The sequence below is a fragment of the Acromyrmex echinatior genome, chromosome 10 (genome assembly GCF_024713525.1).
Source record: "Acromyrmex echinatior isolate Ae372 chromosome 10, ASM2471352v2, whole genome shotgun sequence".
Classification (NCBI taxonomy): domain Eukaryota; kingdom Metazoa; phylum Arthropoda; class Insecta; order Hymenoptera; family Formicidae; genus Acromyrmex; species Acromyrmex echinatior.
The window spans coordinates 7,796,529-7,808,869 of record NC_141861.1 but is presented as its reverse complement, the minus strand read 5'-3'; the positions used below and the strand labels follow the sequence as shown (position 1 = coordinate 7,808,869).

At 32.7% G+C, this 12,341-nt stretch overlaps 2 protein-coding genes across 19 annotated transcripts in view; one reads left to right on the top strand and one right to left on the bottom strand.

Annotated features, from left to right (window-relative positions):
* Lar (tyrosine-protein phosphatase Lar) overlaps window positions 1–12,341 on the bottom strand; it is a 468,166-nt gene that overhangs the window by 39,656 nt on the left and 416,169 nt on the right. For all 11 annotated transcript variants that reach the window (XM_087410654.1, XM_087410653.1, XM_087410661.1 and 8 more), the window contains one exon: window positions 10,575–10,757. In XM_087410654.1, coding sequence (XP_087266780.1) covers window positions 10,575–10,757 — 183 coding nt within the window. The remainder of the gene's footprint in view (window positions 1–10,574; window positions 10,758–12,341) is intronic.
* Window positions 1–12,341, top strand: part of LOC147908252 (uncharacterized) — a 326,417-nt gene that overhangs the window by 28,022 nt on the left and 286,054 nt on the right. The gene's annotated exons all lie outside the window — the stretch shown is intronic.

Sequence of the window (12,341 nt, the reverse complement as noted above, 5' to 3'; positions counted from 1 at the left end):
TTCCTCAAGGACCATGCTGAGCTAAACCGCCTTTCAGCAAGACGCCCGGTTGAAGGTTAAATGAAACGTTAAACTTATGCACCCGCGTATCTAATTAAATTTGCCGTCGCGTAATCGCGCATCGAAGTTCTCTGAGAGAACGAGCACGACTTATCGGCGTGAGTTTAATGTGTACTTTAATATGTTGCTCACATGTTGCTCGTGGAACGAAATTCCTAATTTCTCATTAAATCTCATAATCCTGCATTATTATAATAGTTATACACATTTATCCATACATCGTATAATTATATTTCGTATAATATTATAAATTAATTCTTCTTTTTCAAATTACACTTGTTAAGGGTTGGCATTGGTTAAAGACGAATTTCTATTTTATTAAATTATAGCTAAACTATTCAAAAGATTGTAATATAATTAGTATTTGTAATTTTTGGGAAAAAAATAAAATAGAAAATTGTTCTGATGTCTCACTTCATCTGCACTATAATGCAGATCTTATTTATTATTTTAAAGAAAAAAATTGCAGCTTCGTAAAACATAAGTAAAAAAAATTTCATGGCAAAATATAATATTAATATTATTGTCTTACAAGACAAAATCAATTGCATCTGCACCGGGAGTATGAAATAGATAATTTTATTTATTATAATAAAATTTTAAGGGTGAAACTGCAAAATTCGGCTGCAAGAATCTGCTTCGCAGATTCACAAAATACAAGCTAAAGAAAGTTTTACAGTCACAATCTTTTAAATTGAGAAAAATGGCTAATTGAAAATAGACGAACCAGAAGATTCTAATTCATCCATGTTTAATCAGAATTCTAATTAATTCAGATTTTTTTCAATGTACGAGACAAAATATGATAGAGTAGACACAGATATGTATCTGCACGGCAAATGAGTCACTCTTGTCAACCTTTAATAATGTAATATTTAACAATTTGAGAATATATATCCAAATAAATAAAATACAATATATCTAAAATTTATTTAGTGTAAATAAGAAAATTTTAAAGACAATAAGAATATTAAAAACGGTGCGGGAACATTTTATGTTAAACATATATGTTCCAAAATAATCGCTAAATATTTCATGGGCAGGTAGAACGGATTAAGTCGAAAAGTCCTCTAACATTTTGCAATTTTCGCAATAGACACCCTGTATACTTAATATAATTAAGAAATAATATCTTGTTTTTTAATAGCGCAACAATTACCGCGTCGTTTTTAGTACTTTCATTTGCCAAATTAAAATTTCCTTGCTTTTGATTGAATCTGAAGAGTCCATTTGAATTAATATTTTATTATTTAACATAAATTATAAACTTGAAAGAAATTATAATTTTTTATAATAGAACCGAGATAATATAGTCCAATATAGTTTGCGTTAATTTAGAGAAAAAAATATTAATTATTATTATTACGTATAATATTATTACATGTTATGAAACGTGGTTGTGTTTTTACGGTTCTTCTATGGTAGATATGATAACGTGCGAAGTGCGAACATCTCGCAGAATTTAATCGCGCGCATTGAAAATGCGAGAGAATAGTTTCGTAGTCTCAAGCGCTATTCTATGACGAGCAAGGACGCTTTGATATCGTTAATGTACATCACGGATGTAGCTATTCCCGTAAATTAACGCAAACAATGGTATATACCGAGTATCTGGGGCACGAGCGCACGAGCGGGCCTCAACTAGAGATTGCAAGGCGAGTTAAAATTTTAGCAATGGCTCAATTCCCGCAGACAACACGAGGCGAACCGCTTAGCAAATTTAATCTGCAAGATTAGAATAATATGTATGCACAAGTAATTTTCGTATAATTCTATATGTGACTGTTGTGAAAGTGGATGAACCACGCGAGAAAAACGCCTATCATTACCTACTGCAATCGTCTTTGTAAAAAAATATTCGTCACCTTTTACATTTTGTCTGTGCCGAATTTGTGTTTTTCCTGTGGGAAACATACGCGGTTACATTTGTTACGTAAACCAAAAGTGAATTAAATGCATTAATGCAACCACATATAAGGTGCTGTGACACTCAACGTTATTTCATGATAAAATCTGAATATAACTACTACAAATTTTTTAATAATAAATTATATGTGTAATTCAACATATACTATAAACTATATAAAATATGTTTATGTATATCTCAGCATATTAGATATCATATGAATAAATTTCCGCGTTTAACTTTAGATAATGCTAACAACAATTTAAAAAATTTCCGTGCTAAATTATTTTTCCATTCAAGGTTGAATAACAAGCATGAAATTGCATTGTTTCTCGTAATTAGACAATTAACTACATTTTTAATTTAATTGAACGCTAAAAAGCATTTCACCATTGCGTCACTATTTTCACTGCGGTAAAACCGTCTTTGAAGCAACTAGAATAATTTGTGAGACTTGTGGAGACAATACTGTGTCGGAAAGAACGTGTCAAAATTGGTTTAAAAGATTTAAGTAGCGATTTCGAAGTGAACGATAAATTGTGTTGCAAAATATTCTTTCGCTGCGACATTCGTATGCTGTCTGAAAGATGGCAAAAAGTGTTAGATTTTAAATGCAAATACTTTAAAATGTTTGTACCGTCCCTTTTATATTAACAGATACTTTCGAAAAGAAAAACACGGAAACTTATTTATACACCTAATCGTATAAAACTGAAAAATGTATTAAATTTGCAAAAATTTGTATAGTAGTATTTGTATTTTTAAATATATTTTTATTAGCACTAAAATCCGCTTTGACCGAAAATAGGATATTGTTTCTCTTAATTGATTTATTCTCGTCGGTTTAATTTCGAATGATAATAATATAAACTTTTTTAGAACTTTAAAGAGTTGTAGCGACAGAATATTTAATAGTATATTTATTTTTCAATATTTGGAAGAAATGTATTTTTAGAGTAATGTTTTTTGATAAAAAATTCTCATCATAGATACATTTTTTTACGCTCAGATACTATCACGTGCGATACGACCAACGTGCACACATGAAGCTCTATCTTCTTGTTAATAATATTTTCTGTTTTTTTTTCTTTAATTACGAAATAGGCTTTGAAAAATGGATTGCGTATATTGAGAAGTTTGTGTTTTATTCCGTAAAAACACGATGTATCGAGTGCATCGATCGATGGCGATATATGTTATTTTTAGTATCGCTCTCTGATATTTGGCGGCATCTAGTTCTTGTTTCAAGATAAAACATAGTGGAACGATGAAATACTCTGTCAAGAATGCATCATCAGTTCCCAAAAAATTCCGAACGCGGGCAATCTATCGCGTGATGTTCCGCAAACGCGTTAACAGTTTCGTGCGATAGATACGAACGATGCGCGCGTACAATTTTCGAGCGAGCTTTCGCTTAACGAGTTCGAGGACAGGTAAGATTTACGAGAAAAATGCTTGTCAGCGCGGGGATGGAATTTATGAAAACTCTCGTTTCGTCCCGGTCGACTCCGTCAGGTCTTCTCGCCCTCGTTCTCGAACGCCCTTTTTCTTTCCGACGCGCTCCTTCCTCCTTATTTCTCGTCCATCCATTTCCCTTGCGCGGAACTTGGTGTGCCGCTATATCCAGAAAGTACATCGACTTGTGATGCACTTTTTGCGATACATTAAGGCGTATATTTTATGATACGTGCGTATAACGCGCAACGGTAATAGCGAGAGCAAGCATCGACTTAAGGATACGAAGTACACGCGAAGACACGCGAATAATGTTAAGGGTGCGAGCGAGTGACTGATGCGACTCCGGGGGTTGCCTCTTATGGAGGTAGGGGTTATCAACCCCTTTCCGTTAAATTACACTTAACTCGATCTTACGGTCGACAGTAGCACTGTTGTTCCCATTCAATAAAAGAGTTATACAATGACAAATAGCATAATCATACATCTTGCATCTATAAATTTAATTTACGTATATTGGGTGACATAATTCATGGTATGATTAACACGCGAAGGTAAAAATCATTTTAGTCATTGTGAGTGTAATTTAGTAATTGTTTATTGCATAATATCGTTCCTTTACGTTAAAAGTGACAACTAAAAAAATTAAGTTTTTCAGAAAAGGGGACAATTATTTTGTAACTTAACAGAAAATTATTGACTAATTAAATAATATCGGCAAAAAGATTATGCTCTAGAAACATGATAAAATATAATATAAATATTCATTTCACAACTTTCACAACTTAAAAATAATTCTTTTTGAATTACTACTATTTTAATATTCTATGAAATTATAACAAATCTGGAATAATTCAAATATGACATAATTTGAAATATCACAAATAATTTATATTTATACCTTGTATGTATAATATAATTAAATTCAAATACAATAATTAATATAATTAAATTCGAAAACAATTTCTTCTTTGATCATGAAAAAACTTAATGTTCTAAATGTTCTCTATACAAGCGACTCTTCTTTTTATTTACAATAATAATATAACTTAAAATGTATCACTCTTGCAAAAGATTATGATCTCTTTAAAAACTTTGAAAAAGAACGACACAAGTGCTATTGGACGAGACTGAAGTCAAATTAGTTTTTGATGATTAATAGAATAATCTTTACCTAATTCATAATTTGAAACTCACATTTTTTGAATTGTATTCACTTTTGAAATAAACGAAGTAAAAAAACAATGTCATGACAAGCCATTTAGTGTATTTATATGGTATTTAAATTAAATTACAGAAATTCACATACTTTTTTTTAACTTTTGCTATTTTCTGTATTTTTTAAATATTAATTCTTAGTGTTGTTTCTAATAATATTAAAATATTCAAAAAGTACCAAAAATTGTTAATGAAATTCAAGAAAATTTTGCAATAAGCACTGCTTATTGCATAATATCGTAAGCAACACACAATTGGTGTGTAAGATATATTTAATTAAATTACAAGAAATTCACATACTTTTTTAACTTTAGCCATTTTCTATATTTTTTCTTAGATATTTTTAGTGTTACTTTTAATAACATTATAGCATATAATAACAGAAACTGTTAATGAAATTCGAGAAAATTTGCAGTGTTTTCTAAATGAACTTATTGTCATTGTATTGTTGCAACCATTAAGGATAGTATCGCCGTGTGAATCGTAACGATAATAGGCAAACTTTCCTTCATGGTGCAAAAATACTAAAAATACACACCGCGTTATTCCTCCCATCTAATTACAATAATAATAGCCGCGTAACGGCTCGATGCCGCACGAATTTACATAACGTCCGGCATACTTCATTATCGTAACTATCGATCGTGAAAACGACCAGGGTAGGAATCGAGCCAACTCATTCGGGGTGGATCTCATTTAGATTTCCATTCTCGATCGTCCCGCGATTTTCAGAACCGGCAGCTTTATCAGGTGGACCGGCACGCATACCAGCCATAGATCGAGTTTCCAGTCGAATACATCTCGTTCGTCAAACGAGTTTTCTCCTCTGTAGAATTTCTTTATGGCAATTCCTAGCAAGATTATCGTATCGACTAAAATCACTAGACATATCCATGAAAGTAATCCACCATTTTGGTTCAAAACGTAGCAAAATTCCAAACTGAATGCCATTATTGTTAGGATAATTGCAGTTACACGGAAAGAATTTGCTAAAGAACTAAAAATTTAGCTAGTTGTTTTGTCATTAAAGATGTCATTTTAAATCAAAATGACGATAAATAACGTCAGCTTGGATACAAATCTAAAAATAATTTTGTTAAATCATCAAAATGATTACGTAGAGATTTCAAACATGATAAGTAATACTGCAAAAAGTTTTGACGTTTTACTAACCGCAGTTGACATCTTTATCATAATTACTTTGAGTCCAACAAAATTATTTTCAGATCTGTATCTGAATAAATTTTTAAACATTTCAACAAAATAGTCCTTTCCATACGTACCTAAGTGTAGATAAATTACAAAGTGTACATTATCCGGCGCCATTTTGATTCAAAATGTTTATATTGCGCTACTATACATATACATCCAGTAACTTTAGTATCGACGGCTCGTTCGTACACGGCCTCGAGATGCATGCGGGGATGCCATCAGTAGGCTATGCAAACGTATCCATAATACATAGCGCGCAAACGCGTCACTGTATGCACGAGACACGTGCATGCTGTGTGTCGTATGTGTTGCGTACGTGTTGCGTATGTGTTGCGTGTATACGCGACGCGTACACGTACCGGCGGCTTCGCCGCATCTAATGTACACTTTTCACGTCGCGGAAAATTGCGGTGAACACCGTAAAGATAGTCCGGGGAAGTGCACGTTGGTATTACGTGACGTGCTGCTCGATAATGATACCACTGTCGTGCGATAAAAACAAAGTGAGCGTTATACAAATGCATTCGCATATACATATATACGTGCGTACGCGCATAAAGGCATGCCCGATACAAGCGGTGAAGGTAAAAGATAATGGGAAGCATCGCGCTTTAACGAAATTCCGCAATGCGTGAGAAAATTATTCGTTCGTCTTATCGTTGTATTTCGACTTGCTTGGGGGGATATTATTAATATATTTCGCAAGGAGTTTCCGCTCAGCAATGATGCGACGACTGAGAACGTTCTTCTTACTCAATTAGATTTAATTACACTGTAAAAAAATTACGTGTAAAATTACAACAGTTATAATGAGTAATTTTGGAACTCATTAATCTGGTAGAAATGTATGCAATTTTTTAGACACCCATTCAATTACTGTTAGTACTGTTTAGTATTATTATGTTCTCATTAATTGTAATAACATCGTATAAGATATAATTGTCCTGTTTTTATTTGGCAAATAGATTCAGATTTTGCGCAGTACATTAAAAAAAGAAGTGTTTAATTTTAAAATATTAAAATATTTTATTCTTGCCTCCGTTTTTTAAACAGTTAAAAATGTTTTAATTTTAAACTTTTCCAATAAATAAAACACTTGATCAAGTTTTATTCGGTGGCTCTGAAGCAATTTTCCTGATGAAAATATGTGCAATTTGTGTTGAAAATTGTTAAATATCAATAGTTATTGTTAAATATCAATAGATTCTTATTAGTTGATATATGACGTAAGTCACTAATTGTCCTGTTTTTATTCAGTAAATAGATTCAGATTTTGCGCAGTGCATTAAAAAAAGAAGTGTTTAATTTCAAAATATTAAAATGTTTTATTCTTGTCTGTTTTTTAAACAGTTAAAAATGTTTTAGTTTAAACTTTTTCAATAAACAAAACACTATATATTTGGATTTAAAACACTAAAACATTTAAAATAGAAATATCTTTTATTATTAATCCTTATTCTACCAGCTACAATTTGGTGCCTCATTCATACAAATATGAGCACTAGAATTCATCCGTTTTTTCATCTATTCAGAAATGAATGATTAAAAAAAAATCTCTAAAAATTCACCATACTTCCAACTTTCTAGAATAAATATTAGCAATATTAGCTTTGGAAAATAATAAAACATAGTGTAATTTATAATTACCGAAAGACTCAAAGAAACTTGCACGAACAGGAATTACTCGGTCACTAGTGACCTATGTTAGTAGGATAAAGGTTAAACATTTGTTTCGCAAAAAACGTTTCAAATATAAACATTTTAAACACTGCACTTTTACAGTATAACTGCAAGAAAAGCATTATATCTGTGGGATTCCAAGTTTTACTTCTCAGTTACTAGACAGAAGTTAATAAACTGTCTAATAACTGCTCAAAAAATGCATGAAATTTTTACCAGGAATATCAAAGATGTATATTTACATATACGTAAAGTAAAGTCACAAAGTGTATAATAAAATTATTCTTCTTTATAATAATTAAACAATTTGCAAAAGTAAATTTATAATTAAAGTTAAGCTTATAGAAATATTTACGTATTGACTCGCTAACGAATTATAATTTTTCTTAAGCAATGCTATTAATATGTGCATAAAAATGCAAATATAATATGTACATACATATTATTATTACTATTATTAAACATATAATGTTATAAAAAAATTTGTACATTTACATTGAAATTATAAAATATATTATTATTCTTGTAATTTCCCATCTAATTATACAAAGGTATATTAGAAGTAAAAGTAATAACTTTTGCCTAAAAATAATTTTATTTCACTATAAATCATGTAATTTTAACATATATATTATTCATGTAATTTTACATATTTTTTTTACAGTATATGAAGAGAAATATGCCAGAGAAATTGCAATAAAGAAGTTTTTTAAGACTTCAATATAAGTCGGATTTATGTCGTAATCAGGATATTTTATCTAGAATTGAGGGCAGATTGCTATGAGATTATATGGCGACTCGTTTTTAACGTCTTACGCGTAGATTGAGGATTTTAAAAGTAATATGTCCATGTGTGCTTTTAAAATATCATTAGTTACGAGTCAGTCATTTATGAATTAACGAATACTATATTTAAATAAATTGTAAACAAGAGTTTTTAACAACATGAAAATGAACATTTATAGTAAATTGCCATAAAATTATTCTTATGAAGAGATCTTTAACATTTTATGTTTACATTAGCAAGATCGATTAATGTGCATCTGCAGATCTTTAAAGCGCCTATATTCAATCAGCGATCAGACACACTATGTCATTCTTCCCTGAATTATAAATAATGAAGAAACATAATTAAATTAAATTAAACATCAATAATAATAAATGTATTCAAGTTGATTCTCTCATCTCATATGCTTGATTATTGACGACATTATCATACTCCTTGCAAGCATATTCCATATTCCATATTCCATATTACGCAAAATGAGACTTGAAATAAGATCATCGTCAAAGATACTTCGGCGAAAATGATATCTGGAAACTTTTACGAATTTTTTATCGATGTCATCGTCAAAATCAAAAGACGATGTAATGGTGAGTGGATGGCTACGTCGGATCATTAAGGGGATCTCTGTGTGTTTTATCAATTATTTTTCAAATAAGTATTTTTCTAATTGCCTTTATAGTTACACACTCACACACTTATTTAAAAAATCTTTTCCATAATTAAAGTATAAATAGTAATGTAATTCAAACCGGTCGACTTTACGTCAAAAACTTTATGAAAAAAATTTGGAAAATTACAGTTTGGTATCGGTAGTCCTGGCAAATTACAGTCCTGGTATCGTAACAATATTTCTTTTATACAAAGATATAAAATTATCTTAGTTTGGACTGAGATTACTTGAACAAACAATATTGAGTTCTTAGAATTAGCGGGAGCACAGAGTCGCATTGGAAATGCATAAGAAAATGAACTAATCAAAGTTCTTCATCTCCTCCCTTTCTATGAAATAAAAGACTCTGGTTGATTTTCTTATGCTTTATGCATTATGCGTTATGCAAAAAAGTTGTATGGCCTTAGATACTTAATATGAAAAGATTAGTTAGAAAATTTGTACACATATATATATATATATAATATTGTTTTACTCTTTAAATCTCGTGGAATCTCACTCGAAGAGACTGAAAATTTAGTCGGTCTTGAAAAAAAAGAGTAAAAATACGGTTACTCTTGTTCAAAAAGAAATGAATCTCATGTCAAAAGAGTAAATTTCTAAAAAGAGTGAAAATCTGCCACTCTTGAACAAGACTCTTGCAAGACAGGTTAAATTTTCAGTATCTTCGAGTGAGATTTCACTCTACGAGATTTAGAAAGTAGTCTGTAGTAATGTATCAATGACACGTATGTATATAAGTCCCAGTAAAACAGACAACTTTAGGATCCCCTTAAGCAGCGTTTATAATAAGATTTTAAAGCATAAAAACTTAAGCTATAGCCTTAAGTCATAAGAAATAGACGATTGCTCGCCTCACATTCGACCGTGGTGGTCAATTTCTTACGGCTTGAATTGAAAGCTTAAATTTAACCCTTTAAAATCTTACTATAGATGCCGTTTTAAGCGCGTGCAGGCGCACCGGACAAAGTATAGTGCGAAGTATAGTACGGTTTACAGCTGGTTATGAACGCGCATGATCGGGTACGAAGCGCGTTTTGGTAAGTGCGAGCGAGCTGAGAGGGAGAGAGGGCCAGGTGTGCTCTCGGCAAACGAGATGGATGTGCTGGATGTTCGCGTATCGCGTGACCACTCGATCAACGCCGCCACGAGTTGACAGTGACTTACGCACCCGGGCACTCAACGAGATATGACATGCGCCACTGGTCGCGCGCCGCCGATGGGGCGTCCCTATTGTTACCCTACCTATGTACCCGCCAAACACCCTTAATCTTTCTATCTTTCATAGCCTTTGTCATCGTTCGATCGCTCACGTACACCATATTTCTCTCCTCCCCCGCGCTCACCCCTCGGCCTTTATCGGCCTACTTCCCGTCTCACGAATAAAGTGCAACGTTCGTTGCTCGCCACGATAATGTCGTTTAGTTCATGCGACGGTACTTTTTTGCATTAAAGCCGACATTTCTAAAACCGGCTCCATCCTTTGGGGACACGCGTCGCGACAACGATCTCGTCTCTCGTCTCTCGTCTCTCGTCGAACGACATTAAAGACTGATCGCAGTGATCGACAGGCAGTGGTTACTTACCGGAATCCAGAACCGTGTATCGTGGATTTGACGTGTCGATAGGCAGCATATCTCGTACCCAGGAAATGATGGGCGTCGGGGATCCAACCGCGGTGCAAAGAAGGACCGCGTTGTGGCCCATCTCGACTACCTTCGTCGTCGGCGCTTGAGTGATCATCGGGAAACCCATCGGTAGATTCTCCGCTGTAATCGCAAAGGAGGGCATCTTTAGTCATTAGCCATTGTAAGAGAGCTTAAAAGTCTGAAGTAATCGGTGCATTATGCAGTAAGAGGCTGATAATATTGTAAAGAGAAGACGGGAGTTGATGCATCTTTTAAGAAAATTCCCTGAAGAGCGAATATATACTTATAATAATCGTAATAAGATAACATACCTAAAACAATTTATAATAAATGTGACATTTTAAATAATAATCTGGCTACAATTTTACAAAGTTACATGTTATACGAGCATATATTATTTGAAGTCGTTATTACTTTCATGAGTTTACAAGATCACTGTATTAATTTTCCCTGAGAGCGAGGTGACTTGATATTTTCTATTATATTATATTTTAAGATAGCGAGTTCAGCGAGTTCATTGAGCTCATATGCTTGCATGAGTTAATTTGTATTTGTTTGAGCTTTTATATGTGCAGACGTGTTGCGCACATTGAGTATAATCGATCAAAAATTTTTGACTGCTTCATCCGTTATTCATCTACAAGATGTATGATCTTCTTAGATATCAGAATAATCAAATAATGCTGTGTAGAGGGTGTCCTGAAATTCGTGAATCAAAATACTACAGTAAGAAAGTTTTAAAAAAATTAAATAAAAATATTATCCGTAAATTTTTATTTTAAGCGATAGTTTATGAAGTAATAAGGCTTATTTAACGCATATTAATTGCACGCTTATTAATATTACTGTATACTATGTGATTCATGGACAGATGACCATTTAAACATAATCTATAATTGACTATGTTTTGAATCTTATATCTTGAAAATTATTGCTTTAAATAAAGATGTAGATATAACTTTTTTACTTAATTTTTCAAAAATTTTCTCTCTATGGTATTTTGATTTACAAATTTCGAGACACGTACAGTAGAGTGAACCGTACGTGGATTAGTTATACGGAGATAACGTCTAGGTAGTCGAAAATATTCACGTAGCGAAAATGTCAAAATATTCGACGTATACACATCTTTTACATTGATACGAGGTAAACTTCGCGGCTCGTCAATTATATATCGGACGTGTCGTAGAGTAGATCCGGATAGCTCTCTGTGGATCGTAGACGGGCATCCGGCGACTGGTCTCGCGGGATCGAAAGTTAGGAGAAGCCACTGAAACTGGTCGGCCATGCCGCCGTTCCCATTTCCCATCGCGGAAAACAGATCTTCCGTCTCTCGGAAGGCAGCCCGCTGATATGGATAGATGCGCTGGAATGCCGATGCGATCAGGAATGCAATCACAGAATTCAATATACCGCGCGGAGATCTTTTAAAAAGATCTGCCAAAAAGATCAAACAAATCGCAATTTCGTTTGGCATTTTTCGTTTTTTGGATGTTGGAATAAAATTGGAATAAATATCCCGCAAAAGATTTCTAATTCATTATTTATTGACACTCAGTTCTTTTCGCAAATTTCTGTTTTTTTAATAACTGTGTTTTTGACGTTAATTGTTATTTGATAATTGTTGTTTGAAAGACATGTAATAGAACTGTCGAAAAAACATCATTAAAGCTAATTAAGCAAATGAAAATGAATCTGCCAAGA